Source organism: Folsomia candida, unplaced genomic scaffold, assembly GCF_002217175.1.
Source record: "Folsomia candida strain VU population unplaced genomic scaffold, ASM221717v1 Fcan01_Sc007, whole genome shotgun sequence".
NCBI classification, from domain to species: Eukaryota; Metazoa; Arthropoda; class Collembola; order Entomobryomorpha; family Isotomidae; genus Folsomia; species Folsomia candida.
In genome coordinates, this window is record NW_019091199.1 from 2,773,371 (window position 1) to 2,796,578 (window position 23,208).

General features: G+C 44.0%; 1 protein-coding gene across 4 annotated transcripts in view; it reads left to right on the forward strand.

The window, feature by feature from the left end:
- Positions 1–23,208, forward strand: part of LOC110852798 (homeobox protein extradenticle) — a 47,299-nt gene that overhangs the window by 12,336 nt on the left and 11,755 nt on the right. For all 4 annotated transcript variants that reach the window (XM_035853394.1, XM_035853395.1, XM_035853396.1 and 1 more), the window contains exons 3-7: positions 16,725–16,779; positions 16,870–17,053; positions 21,323–21,397; positions 21,467–21,517; positions 21,619–21,683. In XM_035853394.1, coding sequence (XP_035709287.1) covers positions 16,725–16,779; positions 16,870–17,053; positions 21,323–21,397; positions 21,467–21,517; positions 21,619–21,683 — 430 coding nt within the window. The remainder of the gene's footprint in view (positions 1–16,724; positions 16,780–16,869; positions 17,054–21,322; positions 21,398–21,466; positions 21,518–21,618; positions 21,684–23,208) is intronic.

Genomic DNA, 23,208 nt, shown 5'->3' on the forward strand with positions numbered 1-23,208 from the left:
GTACTGCTGTTATCGATCAAACGGCGTAATTTGTAATTAGCCGTCTAAAAGTAATTAATCCCTTCGCGGGCATATCATCGCTGCTTATAATTGAGTCCAATCAATCTTTTGTTGCAAATTGCAATGGTCTCTCTCTCTCTCTCCGAGCTCTAATTACACAACACTGCTTATGCTAATCACTCATCACATTCGTATCAAAGTCAAACCATGTTCCGCCCATTAAAGGAAATTACTCGTCACGCTAGGACATGCTTCTACCAGGTTGCTCCCTACGACTGCTGCAGGCTCTCATTCAGATATTCAGTCTGATACAATAAGCTCGTCATGTCGACAACCATGTCAAAATGCGAATTTTTTCGCAATGTCTTAAAAATGGGAGATTTTTTGATTTTTGAGAAAGTCATATGTACCCATGCTTTTTCTCCTTTGCTGCTACCTATGTACCCCCTTGTACATGCATATTGGCGGATGGATGTGGGGGTGGGTGTGAGCAAGGCCTGCTTTCTCCATTATTGGTGCGAAGACAAAGTGTGAAGTGGCGTTGGTAAGTAAGTAGTGGGCCATTAAGAATTGAGCAGGCAGGCACTTAACCTGTCCGTGAGTATAGTAATACCCGACATGTTATCCGGCAGCCTCATAAATCCGGAATAAAAGGCGCTGTCATTTTTATTTTTATTTTTATGCACAAAAGATCTCCTCCTGATCTTAGATCTTGGGGAATAGAATAAAATCCCACCAGTCAACTTTCTCCCGTCTTCCACCACCTCTCCTTCGGCGGCGACTGCTGCTGTCTCCAGAAAATATTTTTAAGCCTGTCATCGTCTGCTCCCTCATGAACACTGGAGCCTGGTTGCCAATCCCGTCGCACTCGGTCCTACCACGTTCCTCTCTCACTGATGAGGAGGAGGAGGAGTATTTGTAGGCATTTTGACGACAGCAAGCAAAGCAGGGTTGCTGCAACCACTACGTCATGTCGAAACGCAGGTGGGGGCAGGATCTCACGGGGAGAAGTAGTTGGCTAGCGAGCACAGCTCGCTTGGTGGACGACCACCGGATGCATGGAGGTCATATATACAGACGGGTAATGGATGAGATAAATGTGCATAAATATTTGAGGCGGATTTGATGGGGTTCAACAGGTCGGGGTGGATTTTGGTGTGTGTCGGGGTGTCGTTGTGCTGTCGGGCATTTTGTTGACAGAGTGACACTGGAACAAGACGCACTGTCAACATGCAGCGACGCCAAGACAAATTACCAAATCACTTCCCACCATCGCTAATACCCTGCTGCTGCTCCTCCGTCTTCCAAACTAATATTGCGGAGAGAAAAGAAAGTCCAAAATCCAAATTGCAGCTCATCTTCATCCTCCTCAAATAGCTGTCAACGGGTGGACAACATTTTTATATGAATTTGGTGTCGGCTGAAAAGATCTCTACTTTGGTCTTTCGCGAGTCATTTAGCACACAAACAGGAACGTTTGAAGGAGAGGTTCATAATATTGGTTGGTAGGTAAGATTTGCGCTCGTTGTGTCCCATGTGTCACTCGCATGTCGAGAGAGGACGGCAAGTTGTCTCGAGTCGACACATTCGTCTTTGTTAATTCTGTCCGAGGATGATGTCGACCTGTCGAAGTTCAAATTAAGCTGTGTGTTGTGCTCTCAGCGTGTCATGAATAATGTCTTTGGTAAATTCTGTCACCCCTTCTTTTTCTTCCTCTCATCATGAACCACATATTTCGCGTAAGACTAATCGACCATCAGTTGGCTGGGGGAACACTGTTCTGGGGCATGTTGAGAAAAACTCGAGAAGAGGAGGAGCAGACTGAACTATGTATGCATTTCTTTTTGAGAGTTATTTTGCTGGCTAATTCCTCGTGCACTTTTAACTTCATCGGGTTTATGATCTCCAGCTATTACTCGAGTTAATTTGGAAGAAGCACTTTAGAAATATGAAGTGATTGAGCAGGCGGAATGGGCTCAAAGGAGTCTCATCCATCCACCACTTATGTTTGTATACTTGTTGTGCTCGTCTCTCTCTCTCTCGCGCGATGGATTTGTCCATCCAACCAAGAAGAAGAAGAAGAAGAGAGAGGAGGAGAAGATCTGAGATTATTGCAAGATGTGCATACCTCTGATGCTGCCGACTCGGGTTGGTTGGTGCTGTAATCGAGAGCAAAGTTTGATTGTGTTTACCCGTGGTTTTAAGAGCTCATTAGCCGGTGTGTGAAACAAATGTTGACATTTTAAAATTTAAGGGGAGAGATTTTTGAATTCTGTAATGGCAGAGATCGCAGTTGCGGTGGTTGATTCAGATTCAAAGTGAAATGTGAACGGGTTTTTTGGATGCCATTGTTATTGACATGAAACTATCCAACTTTTAGCATTTTCTCAGCCAACATACAAATTTTATGGACACTTTAGACTCATACTCCACATCTCGGCGGAACGTTGGCTGGCTTTGGGCCAGACTTCCCCTCTAAATAAAATCTCACATTTTTACACGTCAATTTACTCTCCAGTCCAAGTATTTTTAGCCAACCGAAACCCAACCAGGCCTCGCACAAACCTTACACATGACGACAACGACACGGGGACGACGGCTAAACAAATCCCAGCCCTTGAGTTACCGATATGCCAACGCACATGTGAATGACGGAAATGACAAGACAGTTGACAGGTCAAAGGTCACACACACGCCCATCCAATAACTTTGTGCATTCCCATCATCCCACAACCATCCAGTCCTCTGCTCCAGACATAGATACATGTCTATTTCGATGGATGTATTGTGGCAATTCATCCCTGTCTCAAATTTCTCAATAATTCCAATTTTTCTAGCGTGCTGACAATAGCAAGACGACGCAGCGTACATTGGGTGTAGCAAGTGAAGTGATTAGTTGACTGGCAGATATGTTGCTTGATGAGCAGTATATATGCATACATACATATATATGTAGTAGTGTGGACTAGTGGAAACCATGCACATATGTATGTAGCATCAGTTCATTATGTGTACCCGGGTGTTTTTGTATCGGGATTTTGTTCTGGTGTTGCTGCACTTGGTGGTTATCTACTAAATGAGACAGGGTTATCTTAATGTCTTCCTTCCTATCTACTTTATGATCCGGCAATCTAAAAACACTAATCTTTATTTCTTCACTTCCCACTTGCTTTGCTCTCCGCGGAGAGAAAGAGTAATAAGAGAAAATGCCATAAAAGTTGCCCATTTTTCACCAAATCTTGCCCTTCCAAACGTACAATCCGCATAATGAATCCTGAAACTAATGAATTTGTTTTTTTTTATTTCCAGGTAAGCGCACAAAAATTATCCTTCGTTCTTGCTGACAAATTGGAACAGAAAGTGATCAGATCTTCTGGGTGAATAATACACGAACGGCACAAGGTATGCATGTACAAACGGGTGAAAGAGTTGGGCCGGACAAATTGGAAGACGGAGAACGGTTCGGAATTTTTATTGGAACATTCGAGTCAAGAAAAGGAGAAGATGGGTCAGTTGATCTTGGAAATGTCTCCAAATGGTCTCTGAGGTAAATCATGGTGCTGCTCCGATGGCTGGTTGGTTGGGGAAGGGAGCAGGCAGCGTTGTTGATTGTTGGGGGATGATAAGCTAGCCTTTGAGGAGCATTGTTTGGTGACTTTGTGCATTTTGACGTGGAGTGGGAGAAAGATGGTTGGAGCGATAGTGGTCGTGGTTGGTTGTGAAACAATGAAATGGTTGGTTTTATTGTTGTTCTCGTCGTTAGTTGGTGGGGCAAAAAAGTTAACTACCGTTCAGCACGAGAGCCAACCAGCCAGCCAACAAACGCAACTTATTCTACTTCATATTACAATAAAACAAAGGCCGGTCCATGATCCATATCAATTCACAACCCATTAAAACACTCGCCTCAAAACCAAAAAAAGTCACATCTCTTCTCCTCTCTCACCCATTAAGCCCCCAATCCTCGAGTATCGACAGATTTACGCCACACCAAAAAAAAACAGGTCCGCATTTAAATTGTAAATCTGCTCTCAAATCATTAAAAACTGGAAAAGTAGAGTAATTGGACCAGCGCAAGCAAGTTTAGTGAAATGGCTGAGACTTTTACCTGAATGAGAATGACTAATGTTCAATGGGACCCCCCACCGACAATTAAACATTTAACACCACCCAGTTAAAGTCGTAACAATTAAACTTTGTTTTATTATGCTCTCTGATTTGCATGCTCAACTCCCATCCTCTTTATGCCTCTGCCTGCCCTGGTGGTACTCGTTCTGCTGCTGCTGGTGGCAGTGGTGGTGTGCGTTTGCCAAGTTAAAGCTGAGCTTCAATTATACAGCTTACAAATCATTGTTAATTTTCTTTAATGCTCTGAATTTGAATGAGCTTTGTCACGGCAGCACATTAGAACCCAAAACTTTTGTGCATATAGTGAGCGGACTATGACTTTTGTCCAGGTGGATTGTGCAACGCTGCATACATATTACGTGCGTGTGGTGTAATCAATAATATCAGTGGTTTTTGGGGTAAAATGGTCTTTTGTTGTCATTTTCCAATAAGAGTGAGTCGTTGTCGTCGTCGTCGAAAGAGTTTTATATTTTGTTGCATATTAAACACATCAGTCGGCTGGTTGCATTGTGGTTGGCTGGTGAAGTGGAAATACCGTAATGAGACTTTTGGAGAGATATCTACGAACGAACATTTGTTCATTTGGTGATGTGATGAGATGGAAATTTAAATGTTTATTCCCATTACAAACTATTCTGCAGCTCCTGCCTAGAAAACCAACCCAAGCAACCAACCCATGTAAATGAGTCGGTCGGTGCTGAATAAAAATCTCCATTTTCAAAACGTCAATCAAACTCGTCGAGACTTTGATACAAAGTAGTTAGTTGGTTGGCTGGCTATAATTTACAGCGTGATGGAGAAACTATATGGTCTTAACGTGGAGGAGAGCAAAGTAATTCACGTTGTGGAGAAGAGGAACACCTCGATCTTCGTCCAACCCTTTAGTTTTTTATTTATTTATCATTCGCCGCATTTAAAATAAAATAAAAAATATCATTTCCACTCCCTTCAATTACAGCCAGACCAAGTTCTTTCCACTCTCTTGCCTCGTCTCAGATATGAACTAATCAATAGAACCAGATAATGGAGCGACGAGCGAGCGAACGAGTATCAAAATAAGATCCAAGTTCAGCCCCAGCCAGCAGAAAGAAGAGCATTGTACATTTTGTACATGGTTCTGCGGTATCTGGGATTGGTGGGTGGGTGCATCCATTTCTTGCAGGCTTAATCATCTCTGGTGATGAATTAAGTGGTATCATGGATGGCAGATGATGTCGGAAGAAGATTTTGTGGCTTTCGATTAAACTGCTGAGGAAGATGTTCTTCTCCTCGCTGTGTCGGAATGGGCGGTGGTGGGTGCTCCGTATTCCTCGTCTTTCTTGACTTTGTGTGGACTTGTTTCGTCCTCGTCGTCGTTTTCTTGGAGGAATAGATCACGAGTGGATGACTTTCCATTCCTTTTGAGCCATTTGATCATTTGGAGAGAGCTCCAGTTGATTGCATCCAATTTTTGTGTCTAATTGTGTGCCACTGACAGCCTCCCATTCTTTCTTTCTCTCGTATGCTCTCACTATTCCTTCGCCCACTGCACTGCCCTGGACTGATGGAAAAGACCGGATTGTGGAGTTCTAATGAAATTAATTGCGCTCACCAACCACGATTGACGACGACGATTGGAAGTAGAGTAAAAACCCGGACGGGAAAAAACTCTCAGTGAGGAATTAGAGGGAGAGAGAGAGGAATTGATTATGGCTGGGAAATGGGAATGCAAATGGAGAGATAAATGACGTTGAAGAAAGATTTGGGTGAAAGTGAGAAGAAGATTAATAAAAATGAGGCCTCCCCCTCTCGCTCTCCTTGGGGGGCAGTTGAGGATTTTTGCAAATGTGGGTCTAATGGGGTTCTCTGGCCAATTTGATTGGAAGGCAACGGACTGTGAAATGGACTCTGGGATTAATTTCAATCCTTCATAAGGCTCCACCACCTCTAAAGCCTTTTATACAAATTACCACCACTTCGACGACGACGACTATACATCGTTGTCTGCATAGTGCTGTAGAACCATTCAGCCGATCGTCGTCTTTTCCTTCGTCCCCCACTAACTTTTCCAAAGTCCCAGCAGCAGCAGGAAGAGGAGGAGGAGGAGAGGAGTATCTATTATGAGAGCCGTGGTCCCACTTCATAAATGCATTAGAGAGCACATTTTAATACGCTTATTTGCATCATCAAGAGAGGATTCTTTAATCACACTTTTGGGCCCTTGTTCCCTCCATTCTTCCCTCCTGAGAAAATTATGTGGGGCTTTGGTGGGGAAGGTATGTATATCCTGCCTCGGAGAGAAAGCCTACCTACACATGCATGATGCACCACTTGTCACAGCCAGACATTCACCCTTTCCTCGTCTTCCTCACTTTCACTCCTGATGAGACGAGGAGACCAAGTTAAGCTCATTTTTGTAACTTTTGTGCATTACAATTCTAGCCGAGAGAAATAGGACATCCGCCCTGATGTGGCTGTAAGAAAGTTGATGGCGACGACGGCGATGGCATGATGAGGAATTCCATTAAAATTTTGGAATTTGGCGAAACAATTTGAATTTAAATAAGAATTAGGGGGAAGTGATTAGAGTTTGGTTGGTGGTGGTGGGGTGGTTGGGAGCAGCTGATAATAATGGACGGCGGAGAGATAGCATGTGCCCCGAGAAATAAATCAAACTTTTAATCTTTTCTCGTCCAACGCCCGGGCAGCAGGAGCAAAAGCAACTCGATCTTCAAAGTTCCACAACGCTGCAGCAGTGTTGCAGGCAGGAGTACTGCTGCTGCTGCTGCACCATGCCTCCCCTCCACACTTTTTGGGAGGAAAGAGTGAGACAAGGCCGGAATAAAAGAGCAGTACTGCTGCTGGGAGAGAGTATGCAGGATACGCAATTTCGAATTTACACACACACCGCCAAATTTCACTTTCAAATTGGCTACAAGATTTATTACCTCTCCTCCACCGTAATCTTCAAGACTATGCACAATAATGTTCGGCTAGGATGACGACCAAGAGGAGGACTACAATGTTTGCATGTTGTGAATTTCTCGAGGCGAGAAATCTGCGAATCATCACTTTTGCAAAATCTCATTTCTGCTTGTCCCCAGAAAAGAGAGATGATACAAGTTTAAGAGTCGTAAATATGTAGGGTTGCATAATACGAATGCATTTTGGTAGTCATCAGTTTTTCATAACACGACACGGGACTGAACCAGCTGAAATTTAAAATTTTGATTTTCTCGTCGTCCTCCTTGTTGTTGAAATGCTGGGAATGCTCTTTCTGCTCGCTTTGAATCATCTTGTTTGGAATTTTGGTTGTGTTGTGGGTTGGAAAACGCGTTCTCGTGAGTGAGCGAGTGAGTAAATCTGTACGTTCGTACAAGTCTTCTTGAGGGTAAAAAATGATCTCTGCTGAGGGTTTGCAGAGGGATTGTGCAGTTGGCTGTTGATATTTTTTTCAGAGAATTGTGTAAGATTGGAGTGTGAGATTATGTGGAATGTGTGCTGTGGACACCCCTCTTGGAGAGGAAGAACATGGATCCATCATCTCATCGAGATTTTGGTTGGTGGGTTGTTGGTTAGGAATGAATTTCCACTCTCCTTTCTTCTCCGTCTTTATTCAAGTCTTGAGGACAAAAAACATTCCCCAACAAATCCAAGAAGCAAAAGCCAACTCCATTCTTGTCTCAGATGGATGGAGAGAGAGAGAGAGAGAGAATGCAGACAATGGAAGAAAGAAGTTTCAAACTCTGAATTTATTTCATTTTATCTCACATTACTTCTCTCTCAAGCTCCTGCTTTGTGCTTTGCCCCACCAGCCATTAAAGCCAACCTCGGCAAAATGCTCCACCACCACACCACCACCTATGACGATACGACCAAGAGGAGCACTTTTTTTCAGGAAGGGAATTACTTTAACAATATTCTCTTGAATTGAATATTTTATTTTTTGAAATAGTTATGATGAGCTCATGCAAAAAAAAAGTTTCCACTTCTTTCTCTCTGAAATAGTTTTGCAAATTCAGATTTGCAGAGAAATTTGCAAGTATGGATTTTGTGTGTTTGGATAGGTTGCTGGAGTGGAGGGAGTGTCAAGATTGACAAGAGACAACAAAGGAGACGTCACTCTGTCTCAGCAGTGGCTGACAATGACAATAACTCTTTGACAATCACATCCGCCTCTCTCTTTCTCAAAATCTTTTAAGCACCACGAGGAAATTAAATTATTCCAATTTCTCAAAATGCGCATATTTCCAAAGACAAATGGGAACTTATTAGTCAGGTAATTTGGATTTGGAATGATGAAGCTGTGGGAATGGATGACGGACGGTTAGGTAAGCGGGTTGTGGTGGTGGTGGTGGAAGTGATCTGGATGAGAGTGAGTAAGTCGTCAGAAGCTGTCAATCAATTAAGAGCCCGTCGCGGTTGATTTTTCTCACTCTTTTTTTCAATTTTCCAACACCAACTCAGCGAACCGTTTACTCTGGCCACAAAAAATGTGTCCATCAATCAATAACCTTATCACTTATCAGTTCCGTATCACCTTACTTCATACTCTCCCATTATTCGTCGGACAGACAGAGCCAGAAGAGCTAGCTGACGAGTGTATACAAGGCTCATGCTATTATCAGACGAGTGAGAGTCATGATGGCAGTAAAAGGTTTCAAATTCTTCATTTGCTCTCTTCTCGCCATTGACACTCGATCGAGGACGCGTCGTAATCCACTCGCGAATTCCATCAAGCGTTCTTCCCCACTCGCATCCACCAGAAATTCGGAAATGGTCCACGTAGCAGTGCACCACTGCGATGCTGAGGAGGATGTAGAGTTGAGTGATTTCAGCTCCGTGGACCCCTGTGAAAAGAAGCAGGAGAGAGATGATATTATCGCACGCGTAACAAATGGCTAATTGATCATTGACAATGGCCCATCTTTTGATTCTTTTGTGTTGCTCTCTCCATTGACGAGAAGGAAGCCTTTATCTCCCGGTTTAACTTTTAACATCTCTTAAATTCTAAAATCTTGATAAAAGGTTCAAGAAGAGGACAATACGAGACGATCGTCACAGCAGCGTCGATAATATTCGCGTACCAGGCTTTGTGTGCTGCAGTGGTTGGTTTTGATGGCATAATGGCAATAATAAGAAACAAGAAAAAGTGGCGTCGGAGATTTGAAAAGGGAAAAGTTGCACGGTCATCATCTTCATATCCAACATTACTAGCGCACAGAGAGTCGGACTTGGATTTGGGTTCAATTTGCCGTGGCATTAAGCTGGCTGGTGCAACTTAATGTATGTAATGTTGTGTGATTTGATGATGTAACTCGCTCTCCTCTTCTGTGGCCGGAGGGTTGAGACGAAGCAGTTAAAATGAAATAAAAGTGATCATTTACTCTGCAATTATTATTATCCAACCTCCAATTACTTTACAACCCTCACTTTTCTACTTACCACGAACCCAAACGCACACCGCTCGACATGCCCCGCACTTCAGCCGCCGTCCTTATTTTTGCACTTTTCTCCTCGCCCATTAGCAGCTAAATGTACGCAAGTGCAAGTAAAGCATAAGTATGGATGATGATGGAGAAATGAGGACGGTGGTTGTGTGGGCGATACATTGGGTTGCGAATTACTTGCTTACCATAAGTTTGGCATAAATACAGCATGTCATGATTTTGGTTTGGGAAATTGAACGAGGAGGTTTTCTTAGGACTTGTTAACCTGGAGGAAGTGAGGTGAGCGAGCTGGAGCGCACTTGTCGCAAGGCAGGCGAGCAGTGTATGAGGGATATTATTATGTAGAGAGAGAGAGAGAGCTGGGAAGATGGGTTTGTATGATTGGGACTGGAGGATCTGTTGGCTGGCTGGAGGTGGATGGAGCTGGGACGGGGTGGAAGAGATTTGGAAGAGTTGAATAATAATATAATGGACGGATGGATGGAATGTGTCTTTTGAGGCTGAGCCGACGGGGCAAAAAACGATGAATGCAAATGAGATTCCCAGCCCAAGAAGAAGTCATGAATACGCTTTCCTCACATTCTTCGCCTCTCCTTTTGCCTCCTCGTCCTCCTCATCTCATCTCTCGAAATCCGGCTCAGATTCCGATTATTGTCCTCTTTCTCCTCCTCCTTCTCCCAGTCCGGACTTTAATTCAAAATTGAGACTCAAAAAGAGCGAGATGGAGAGCGAGAGATTGGAACTTTGCGAAATACGGAAACAAGAGGACAATGAGGAGCTACTGTCTTTCGCGTTACTTGGAGAAGCATGAAAATGAGTGAGGGGGTGGGGCAATGCGGGACCCTTTTTTCCTTGCGGTCGGACCAAGGAGGAGGAGGAGGATGGGGCAATAATAATAGGATGAGCATACGTAGGCCGTAGTAGTAGGAGTCGTGGTGGTGCTATTGTTGGCTGGTGGAGAGAAGATGAGAGTGAAGATGGACAGAAGACTTCTTGAGCAAAGTTGCTAACGAATCTCAAGACATAAATTTGGTTTCTGGACAGCTCTCCTAATGAACACGAGACTATGAGGAGAGAGATCTTCCCAACAACGGCCATACTGCTGTGTGTGTACCTCTTTCCTTGTTCCACTCCATTGTGTCCTCCTCGGCGTACGTAGCTGGCTGCACAAAAGAGTTGTTGTAGCACGAAACCAACTACACTTTTTTAATTTCGAGACTTTAATGAAAGTCAACAGCGCAGAGAGGAAAATAAAAATGCGAGATAATGAGAAAAAGAAAGTTGGATTTCATCTCCAACTTATTACGACCATGCCAAGATTGAGAAGTCAATTGCAACCCACTAATTTTTTCGACATGGCCCCAAACTCCCACTCCAATCAACCATTACTTGCACAATTTTACGCCCGTCTTTTCTAAATTAATTAACAATCCTCGCACAATGGACGGATTGCTAAAGACTTTTACGATCCTAATTGACACTTTGAAGAAGCTTTAAATTGTCTCTTTACCTCGATACATTTATCTACGTTTATGCGCTGCATAAGGAAATGTTTGTCCGAGGAAACACCTAAATATTTCTGTGGATGAAAACCTACCAATACCTTGTATCATTCGAGAAATGGGTGGAACTGAGATATTGTAGAGCCAGGACTTGTAGATAAGTTTGGCTGTAATAATTGGCAAATTCATCCAGGCTCCTTAATACATAATTGTTTCTGCCACAATACTCGACCTGGTTGGGTGGTTGGACTGTAGAGACGGACGTCGTAAATCAAGAACCTCGTGTGAATTGCAAATGAGCCGCAGTAAAAGAAACTGGACCAAGGGTGGAAAAAATCTATTGCCTCCACGATGGTGATAAACGATGGCAAACAAACAATAAAACAAGAAGGCAACATCTCGTGGCATGTCGATTCTAACCGAGCCGCCTAATGAGCAGGTCCGTGAGTCAACCTCTTTAATTCCAACCTATCTCCTGCTCAAGCAAATCCGGTTCATTTTTATGGAGCTGGGCGCATTTAAATTCAGTCGGCAAGAATCCATGTGAGGAGTGTCGTTTGTTCTTCTTGTCTGGCTGGTTGGTTTCTGGTGATGATTGGGCCGACGAGAGATTGATGAATTGAAGAGGGTGGATGGTGGACGAGTGTGTGTACATAAGTTGTTGTTGTGTGGAAGGACATAAGTGATTAGATTGGGTCGTAGGGAAATGTGTTTGTTGGCAAAATATTTGTCATCGTCGTTGTCGTCGTCGTGCTCTGGATGGGTTGTTGAAGGGGCGTTAAAAGATGCGTAAAAATGGAGCCATTAGAGGGCCAATAAAAATAACAGTTACCTCGACCTATCCCAATCCTACATAGCTCGTAAACATTTATTAATACTAAAACTGAGCATTATTACTCCTCCTTCTCGCTCAACCAAGGCACCCGCAGCAGCAGGATCAGCAGTCGGCTGGCTCTGAAAGAGAGAGTCCAACTCTGATAATTCCTCTGACATCACTTTCTCCAACCCCAAAGTGAATTATTCCTCCAAAATCTCCACTTTTACCACTCATCAACTCATTTTATTGTCTTTTTATTATTCTCTCTCCGGCGCCTTGTTGTAAATGATTTCTTGGTGTTTTCCACTGATTTCTCCACGCCTCCACTCCATTCCTCCTGTTTGATTCCATTTTATGGCCCAGCCATGCTCCCATTTTTATCTCTCTCTCTGACTTTTCTTTTGTCGTCACATTGAGATAATAATAGGGCTGAATAATACAAGCTCCAGTGAAGACTTGTAATTTTTCTTGAGGAGAAAGTGGCATGGACCGTGGGCTGCAACTTGAGTGGGGAAAGATGTGCAGATTCAGATTTTTGTTCTTGGCAGTGGCGTTGGTGGTGTGGTGTGGCGGAAGTGGAGGAAATGCAATATTGTGTTTAGTGTTGTCATAAAGGGCGAGGTAATGGATTTGGTTTATCGCAGTTGGGGAGAGCAATTTGGCGTGGGCATTGTGGGGCTGGTGGTGGTAGCGGACGGGGTGTTGTATTTGGAGTAAAATATTTCAGAGTCTGATCATTTGACGACTGTGAGTATCAACTGATGGGTCGTTGGAGTGACCATGATCGGATGTCGGAGGAGCATAAACAAGCCTTAAATAAAAGAGCAGCCAGCACATTACCGCCCATAAAGCTCGTAAAGCTCGTAAAAGAGCAGTTCGAAGCCAATTTGATTTTTTTAGGACAAATAAGTCCGACTGGAATGGGTCATTGTAGGGTCACCACCACCGTCATTTAAGGCGCCCCTAATCCGCCCCAAATTGCCCACTAGCCCACCCATTACATCGCTGCGACCAATACCACCACCTCCAACTGAAAAAAATCCCCACTCCACCAGACGACAAGTCCACCAAAAGAAAAGTCCACTAAATCCACTCCTTTTCCACTTACTTTCACCACCACCACGGCTCCTCTAACGTATATGTTCTCTTCCCTTGGAAATGACACACCCTTCGTCACTGGAGGTGTCAAGGGTCGGGTGAAGAATTAAGACGAGGTGTGTGGATTTTGCATGTGCACTGACGTCGGTGTGAAGGAATATTGTTGAAACAATGATGAAGCCGGTAGTTGTGCCTCCTGTTTTTGACTCGCATCATCATCACGGGCTTCTCAGTCACTCGTGTCAGTGAGTGAAAGTTATTTGAGCGGCGTTGGTGAGGTTGCGAAGGTCAGGGAATATGGTTTCGAAGGATCCGACTTGACAGTGACTGGCAGTCGCTATTTCTCAACACCACCATCACCTCCTCCTCCTCCTTCTTTATCCTTCACTCACATCGCCAATCAACAATACCATCTCGAGTAAACATTCAACACCGTATTCCTTGTCCTACATTCGCTCGTGCATACCGCGAAAATATGCAGATTTATTCACATTTGGCAAAACTCTTGTTCCTGCACAGATTATACATATTTAGAGAAAGTAAAACAGAGAGAGAGAGAGAGAGAGAGAGAAAGAGGGGCTGTGGGAATGCCGTTGCATTACTGAATATTGGGTAAATATCGGGCAATTTGTGCCCGTGGACGAAGTGGGGCTAGAGTGCATTAGCCATTAGGACATTACGGTTATAGTTATGAGAACACGAATTATCCCATTCGCTAAATGTCTCCATCATCGTCTCCTCTCCTCCACTCCCGGCAGCATACAAACAAACAAACATTTTAAACTCATCTCCAGCGTTTTTTCTCCCCCTGTCAGCATTAAGGGACGACGACAGGGGTAATGAGGGTGGGGAAAGTTCCGCTCTTGGTCATCTTCTGCTGCTGCTGCGGTCATCAGATCCGAATGAGAGAGGGGCCAATACGTCAATACATCGATATATAGGTTCTCGAAGGGAGAATGGGATGAGAAAGTGGGAGGGAAAGCAGGCGAGTGGTGGGGTTGGGTGAAATTAAAGTCGTCCTCGCAAATTGCATTCTCCTGGCGGATGTGGTGGACTTTGGAATGGAAGCGAACGAGGAGGAACGTTTGAAATTCTGGAAATGTGTAATTTTGAGTGAAGTGAGTGAGTGAGAGGGCGACTGGTGGTGGTGGGAGAGAGAGAGAGGAGAGAGAAAGGTAATAATAAGGAGGGAGAGCGAGAGAAAGAGAGAGAGAGAATTGGCTTCGTAAATAATAATGGAATTCTCTCAGGCAGCGCTACCAGAAACCCGGCGCAGAAGAGCCGTCGTATTGATTCTTCTTTTTAATCAGCTAAATAGCGATCCACCCTCCGTCTCCCCACTGCCATCCACTCCAACCACACACCACCACTGACCGGCTTAATTGCAAATTCTCATCCACTTGCCTCCACCCACCCAGCACAATGTGTGCAAATGGCTCTCTCATCATATTAAAATTATCCTCCAAAATCCCCCCTCGCTCACTCGTTCACGTACTCACTCAGTACACAAAATCGTGAATAATCTGTCCATAGGAGACTACCAGACGAGATGAAGAGACGGTGTGTGTGTATGTACGGATGGTGGTGGTGGTGGTGGAATGAATTTAATTGATTTGAATGCGGAATGGGTGGGTGGGTGGGAAGTGAAATGGATAGAAATGCATTTCATTTTCATTGGATTCCACTGTCATGAATCCATGAATCCGTATGAATGGATAAGTAGTGAGTGAGTGCCACATCTATCTCCCCCACAAATATTGCAGCCCCACAATTCACCTCATAGCATTATCTCCCGAATCCGGGTTCTCTCTGCCAAAGACCCTCCGATTCACGTAGCTAAGCACACACACATTCGCTCTCAGCCGTGTACATACTTCGATCTATGCATCACTGCATAGCTAAAAGCAAGGTTGTTGAGGAGACGGATGGATTGAATTATTTGGGGCAGGTTGATACTACAGGGTTAACTTGTCCAAGATGGTGAGCCTTTGCTGAGCAGTAATTTCTAAGAAGAGGTAACTGTGGCCGAAGGGCAGTTATCTATATAGTCAAGATGATGAAGATGACTGACAGGAGAGATGCCTGTCAAAAAAGATACATTTGGCAGTTTATTCCGCTCCTTGTGGTTCCTTGGTGTTGTTGGATTAGGGCATGCAAAAATAATCTCTCTGCTTTCTCGGAGAGAGAGGCATTCACTCTCTCGGGAGGAGAGCACAAGGAGGAAGAGGCATAGCTCACCACGTAGCGTAATGTTGGATGAAGTGGGGATGTGAGGAGGAAGAGGCGTCTTGTTCTTGCTGAACTATTCAAAATATTCAAACATCATTCACACTCGCAATTACAGGAGCAATAACCATTCGTTTTTTAGCTCTGTGATTTCTGTCACTCTCATTTTGTTTTTGTTTGCCAGCCCAAGAGCGGAATTGGTGGGATTGGGAAGAAATGCGAGTTTGGTCCCTTGTGAAATAGTTTTGAATTTTTGAGTTATTTCTTCGTGTGTTGGTGTCACTTGAAGGGCTCTCGAGGGATGATGGATGGCACTCGAATTCCCCGACGTCGTCTCCGATGAGTCGAATATGTTGAAGTGCCTCTCTCTCTCTCTCGCTACAAAGGGGCTCTTCCTCCATGGGTCACCCCTGTGTCGCCGTTGTAATATAAATAAATAAATATGCCTCCTTTCGGTTTCCTTGCGTAGAAATGTGCTGGCAAGAAAATTTAAATTGGAAAAGAGCTGAGCTGAGTGCGGTGAAAATTCTTTGTGTGCATACCGTCGTCGTCGTAATTTAGGATGCAACAAGAATGGTCGTATTAAAGAGGACGGCGTAGCTCACTCAGCGAGTACATGGCAATAATAAGTCTGCGCTTATGTATGTGGCAGCAAAGGGACACAATAAGCCTGAAAATTGTTAAATCCTTTTAACGGGTTGTTATTGTAGTCGAGTTAAACAATGCTTTTCTCCAAGTCTCGTGGCCGTCGTTCTGATAATTGTGCACAGTAGTGGTGATGGTAATGAAGCCCATTGTTGGGCGCGTTCATCCCATTGTTTATTATTTATCATGGTTGCAAATCATGCTCATCTCAACGTTGCTAAAAGTAAAAAATCTCAAACCTCCCGCGGCTCCATTTCAATTTTAAAGTTTTAAACCTTTTAATTCGTAAATTATGGGCTAGCTTTGGCTAACTAAGCGACTATTTACGACGGATGAACACAATGCTGGGCAACAATGGCCAAATCGCATGCCCACTGTCAAACATCATTTTCAAAGCCTCGTTTCATTGTGGATGCTTCTCTCTCGTGGAATATGTACACTGCACCCCGAGCTACCAACCAACAACCGACTAATCAATTCATTAACCAAATTCAACGCAACAATAAGCAACTGCGGCTGGTTAATGAGAATATTCACCAGCAAAGTCCTAATTATTGATTTCCCTGGGGCAAACTCTGCATTTTTTGTGCGAGTCTCTCCACATGCCTTTTCGCTCGTCTTCTTTTTTCTTCTTCTTCTGCACAGATTTTTACACGGTCGTGTGGAAATTCTTGTGCAGTTTATTCACGCAGGGAAAGGAATGTCCGATTTCTAGGTGTGGTGAAGAAACCCTTTGTGCCATCATTTGAAGCCCAGTTTATTGAATGCAATAAGTTTGGGTGAAAGTCTGATCACTTTCTGTACAAAATATTTCTACTAATTGTGAATTATTTATTGGTGAGCGTGATGTATGATGACCATGTTTTGATTTCATTGCAGTACTGAGTCTAAGAAACGTCGATGACGACCAACCTCCAGATCCTCAACTCATGCGGTCAGTCTTGTTCTTAATCATATTATTTTTCGAACGTTATTTGCTTAATTTCCTGGAGTTATCATACCTTTATTTTCTGCTCCCTTGCAGGCTAGACAACATGTTGATAGCGGAGGGAGTTGCGGGACCAGATAAAGGGGGCGGGGCTGCAGCCGCACAAAACGCTTCAGCCGCCGCTGCAACGCAAGAAAATGCCATCGAACATTCGGACTACCGTGCAAAGCTGGCACAAATTAGGCAGATCTATTCTCAAGAGCTGGAAAAATACGAACAGGTAGGTGAACCACACCCCCAAAAAAACGGAGGTTATACAGAAAGTATGAGTTTTTGCCTCTGTGGTAATGCGAGTCGGAAGTGAAGCAGCCGTTTTGTCGTGTGGAAATGAGAAGAAGAAGGTTCCACACAACTCTCTCGGGGAGATTTATTCCCCTCCTCGTCTTGGAGCTGGTTCATAAAAGGGAGCCAAGTTAATTTGATGTGGAAGTCGAGCAGTGTTTTTTAAGATAAATTAAAACCTAATTTGGTTAAAAATGAGCGAGCAACGAACCATGCACCAGCAAATGAACATCGAGGGACTTTCATCTCACTAGACCCATCCAACTACATACATAACTTCAGCTATAGCTAGGCAAACTTGCTCCTCGATACAGCACCACGATCCATTTAATTCCAATCTACACTCAACCTGCTCTTATTATGCAAACGTAATACCCTTGCACACACATGCATGCATTCAGCCTTAAACTTACATATATTGCTTGCTGTGTGTCCCCGAAAAAAGTTTTTTGCTCGTCTGAGAGGAAAAATCGATCAAAATTTCCAACTTTTCGAAACCCCTCTTGATCTGCTCCTTCTTCTTCTCCTTGAGGACTTGTCACGTAATGGAATTGTATGTCCATGCAGAATTCTGAGAGGATCTTGTTTGTTGGTTTTCTTGAATTTTGCGAGGTTACGCCAACTCCTCCCTCGGCCACGCCTGCACGTGTGGATCGCACACGGGCAAGATTTATAGGGCCACACCCACTTCCGCCCATTCCTGATTCCTTCACTTAATTCGACCACGCCTCCCATCCATCCACTCAATATTCAAGTAGCCACGCCCGCTCCTCGCGAATTTTAAACGGGTTAAAGTGCACACAAAGAGAGGGAAAGCATATGGTTGTTGGTGATTAATGCTGCCGTGTCGTTTCGTGACGGAAGGAAGGAAGTGTAGCCGTGTAGCATAGTTAGTGACTTTGTAATTGGAGTTTTTTGGTCGAGCATAAAATCCTTGTAATTTGCATATGCCATCATCATCATCATCATCATCAACCAATGCACTGGGCTCAAATGGTTAAACGCATCGGAGGGAAATCAGCACGAACTCTCGGGGAGCGAGAGAGAGAGAGAGGGACACTAATTACCTTTGTTTCTCTCTGATTACTCGCTCTCCAATTTCTCTCCCTCCTTTCTCCGGATATTTGTGCTTCCATTTCACGAAGGGAGAAAGTGTCTCTACGAACCCAGCCCTGCAGTGGTCACCGACCGACCGACCGAGTGTGTGTGTGCAGATATCTAAATAAATATATTGCAAGGCGAGGGTGGGTGGGGAGCTGGATGCATGTCTATCGCCCATGTCGATGAGAGAATGTGGTGGCGTTTTTGTGGGAAGACGACGACTGTGAGAATGGTTGACAGTTGCTTGGCTGGTGGTGGACGTAGGTTGGAGAGGATTTTGTGAAAAATGGGCAGCTTTTTAATAAATAATGGACCACCACAGGCTCCCGTGGACAAGAGCTCGCAACAACTACATCACAAGCACGACCAGAGAAGAGATAGTAGAGGGGACACAATGCAATTTCTGATATTGGTTCACCGCACCTCCTTCATGGGAACCTACCATCCTTTGCTTCTCCTCCTCCTATTAGGCAGACAATCCCGTAATCATCACAATGCTGCCAATTTCCCAACAATTGAAAACACCATTTCTACGGTGGGATTATGTTAGGCATAGGAAAAGCTGGTGCTAAAAAATGTGAGCAGCAGTGGGCTGGGGCGAAAGGAGACTGAATATGTAAAAAGTTGGACTTTCTGTCTAAAATTTGAGAGTGTGATTTGATGGTTGACTGAGAGAGAGAGCACCCCTGCTTGGAGATCCTGGAGAGTTTTGGATCGGGGATTAAAGCCTTACTGATTTTTATTTGATGTCTTTCAAAGGACAGAAAATGATCTCTCTCCCGTCGCGACACGTCTTCCACCCGCTGCTGCTCACTCCCTCCTCCTCCGCCAGCCCCACTTTTCACTACAAATGGCTAGGAATTCGCCACGGTGCGCTTCGCCAAACACACCCCCTTCCCCTCTCGACTCCCTTGGTCACATTATGTCGAAATTATGTAAACCCCATGACCGCGTCTGACCTTTCCCTCCCCACTTCTTCCCCGTCGTCTCTCCATCTTCCTCCCTCGTCTAGATCAGCGATCACGTGAGGAGGAGGACGAGCCAAGTGGATTGCTTGTACATATAGATCATAAATATTAATGCTCCAGGATCCTTGCTTTCCTCTGGCAGGGAGAAAGAGAGAGGGAGAGCAGGGCAATAACGTGTGTGCGTGCATGTTGTGTGGCAGTCTGGTGATGGGGTTGATGTTGAATGACACTGACATGTTTGAATGTTTGAACACTGAATTTAGGGATCTTTGAATTGTCTGAATTCTATACGAAGCGCGAGGTGGATTCGGAGAAATCATCTCAAATTAAATCACTTTTTATCCACACCAAGCAACCCACAAGCTACAAAAAACTCTACCTGTCTCACTTTCTACATTTTAAATCAAAAATGCACTCAAGTTAAGTGAATGCTCTTCAACCAGCATCCACACTCGCCCATCAAATATTTATGCAAAAATGTTCAGAAGCTGAAATAAAAAATTGGATGTGTCAAGCGGCTCCATTTCATTTTCTCTTTTCTTTCTCTCTCTGAAACAAACGAGAGATATCATATTTCTGGCGTGTGTGTTGTTGTTGTTTTGTGGGTGATGGTTGAGGTGCACGGGAAATGGGGGCAAAGTGGAATTTGGTCGATGTCATTTTGTGCCAAATGGTGTTTGCCACAGATGAGTTATGTAGTTTCGAAATGTGTCTGCATAGTGACATGGGTCGTGTGGTGGTGGTGAGGGAATGTGAATTGACATCCTCTCGGTGTGGTGGGTGGTGATGATGTTGGACAGAGTGTGATTTTTGGTTGTGGTTGGTGTGGAGAAAGCGGAGAAAGTGCGAATGTGATTTAGTTATTGTTGGAGAATCAGAATCAACAATTGCGGAAGTCTGGTCACGTAGGACTTTTCTTCACAGTTGAATCGTAGCGATTACGATTTACTGCTGCTGCCTCCCTGCATCACCAGCACCAGCAGCCAGCATCTCCTCCTCCTCTTAGCATACACCATGTTCCTCGTCCTCACGCTTTCCTCGCACACTTCATCTCTGTTCATTTGAGCATTTACACCAACTTTCACCGAATAATGGACCCACTTTCACTCCTCTAAAATTTACTCCCAGTTTGGAGAGCGAATAAAGTGCTGGGAGAATAATGGAGAGAAAGAGAAAACAGGAAAACATTCTTTCTCTCAAGAATGCGTAAATATTACATGTGGGGATGGTTGACGTAGGTTATCAGAAGGACTTATTTTGTGGCGTGTACGCTGTGCATGTAGTGTGTGTAATGCGATTTGAGTGACATTGTTTGGTGTCATATCCAATAATTTGCTGGTTGCGTGCAGCAGCTCACAAAAAAGGAGAATCGATTCATTTCACACAAAGTCCGTTGGTTCGTATGTTCATACCTCCCACCTCGCCGACCCATTATTGACAATCGACAAAGTAAAAAATGGTTTATTAAAAAGGTGGTTTTGTACTTACGTAGTTGGCTCATTTGCTCACTTGGTATGGAATTTGTGAAGGCTGCGTTGCATAAGTGGGACGAGCGTGTGTGTGTTTCTGGAGTGTTTTGGGAAACAAATGTGCGAGGGAGGGAGGAGAATGGTGATGATGAGTCGGATGGTGAAGACGTTGCTATATTGAAATGTATGGGCAGTTATCTGGGAGTCGGATGAGTTTGAGGGATTTGTGACCGAGTCACGTCCCTTCGACTTTGAGTTTGAATAGAGTTAAATAGAGAAATATGGCCTTTTCTCCGCTTCCCCAACTCGCTCTCCCCACGAACGTCGTGCATAATGCTCCTCCGACTCTCTCAGGATGGGAGCACGTCTTTCCCATTTCGCCTCCTTAAATAAACACTCCATCCATTCAGACTTTCTCCTCTCTTCTCTCTCTCTCTCTCGCACATACTCTGTCTCCAGCATTCTTTAAATTTTCAACGCGTTAAATTTTTAAATGTCTCGCCGAAAAAAATGGAGCCAAAGAAAATGTGTTTTTTGGTTGGAAATTGAAAATAAAACAATGACATGGATGGAACATTTAGGAATGGTGCACATGCAGACTCGTTTTCTGTACAAAACGTTGAAATATCAAGGGATGATCCTAATAATTGATTTTTTTCTTAAAAACAGGCCTGTTCCGAGTTCACGACCCATGTAATGAATCTTCTGCGGGAGCAGAGTAGAACGCGCCCCATAACGCCAAAGGTAAAATTACTTGGATTCGCAAAGTAAACATGCAACGAAAATATTTACATGTTATATTTAACCATTAAGGAAATTGAGCGCATGGTGCAAATCATCCATCGCAAGTTCTCCTCGATCCAGGTAAATAATTAATTTTGCACACACACTCATCTTCAGCGGAGTTGGAAATTACTTATTGAATTCTAATGCAACTTTGGAATTTTTGAAAATTTCTGTTACAGATGCAGTTGAAACAATCTACCTGTGAGGCTGTCATGATACTCAGATCCAGGTTCCTTGACGCAAGGTAAAAACAGCCACTCCACACTTAATTAATGGGTAACTATAGACTCGGAGTATGTACTTATGTATGTATGCACGTACATATTGGCATTCGCACACGTCATACTATTTGGAACAAGCTGTGGATGCAATGATTTAATGATTTTTTGTGTGCAAGTGATGGAGCCAGACAGGGCAATGGTGTCTAGCAGAGCTTATTTTATTATAGGAGAGCAGAGTATATAGTAAAGAATATTTCGATGAATGGAAGAAATGCAGAACGATTTTGCTTGATTTGATTCGCATGATCAAAAACTGGTTGACGATGATGAGCCGGCTTGCATATGGAACTAGAAGCTTATTTGGATCCTGCTGCCGTTGTTTGTGAACAATGGAGACTTAATTTAGTTGGAGCATGTTGGATAGAGACATCACATGAGATGGGGTGGAAATAGCGGCAGTGCAGTCAAGTTGATTGCTCCCTTTATTATTTCACTCCGAGTGGAAATTGATACTTTTGATTCCATCGTGAAACCCCATCGCGCCCTGTCCACCTGCCCAAACGCTTATGCTAATCTCTCTTCTCGCTGCTTATATTCATGCTCAGCCCATACCGCTAAACTGGTCGTACAGCCCCCCTCTCGTCACCAGCCTTAACACTGCCATGGAGGACAGGTTGCAACAAATGTTATACAATTCAATACTCTCGTCATGTGCACACACAGCCTTCTTGTGGTGGCTGCAGAGAGGACTACATACACGAGTATGTGCTCATGTTTAGATGGGAGATAGAGAGAAAGAGGTGCATGGATTATATTGTTGTTTGTACCTCTCTCGCCGAGTAGTCGTGTGAGATTTATGTGGATGATTTGTAGATTAGGGACCCCCTGTGGGCCTAGCATTCCACTCATTTCCATTTCAAGTATTTTATTATTACAACGACCAAGTAGCCAATCCATAATGCTGCCCTTCCATCCAGCCAGCTCTTGCACGCTGGCTGGCGTATAGCTCTCCTCGGCTAATAATGCACTTCCCATCATTTAGCTACATACGTACGTAGGTTATGCGCATTGTTCTCTGACCAAACTATGTGACTCACCAAAACCATTTCTCCGACTTTTGTAAAATTTAACAAACTGAGCTGCAGGACAAAAGAAGGGAAGCAGTAATATGTAGTAACAGCCCTGGTGTTGTAGAACACGTAGTCGAGGGCTCGGAAGGCTTGAGAGAGAGAGGAAATGACCGAGAGAAGAGATGTGCGTACATTTAGTAAATGATCCAACTGGGCTCATTAGAGCAGTGCAAATTTTAATATTTTCCCCGTTTGCACCATTTTTTAGCCGTGGAGAGTGAGTGATTAATGCGGGATGTGTGCAGCGGACTGATTTAAAATCACTTTAATGACAAATTTGAACAATGGCTCGTTACGGACGGAGAGAGGAGGCGAGTGAGAAATGTGTTGGGATTGCTCGTGTTGAGAGGCGATAGTCAGCGGGTTGGTGCAACAATCAGAACTTGGGAAGATAAATGGCAATAAAATGAAATAAATG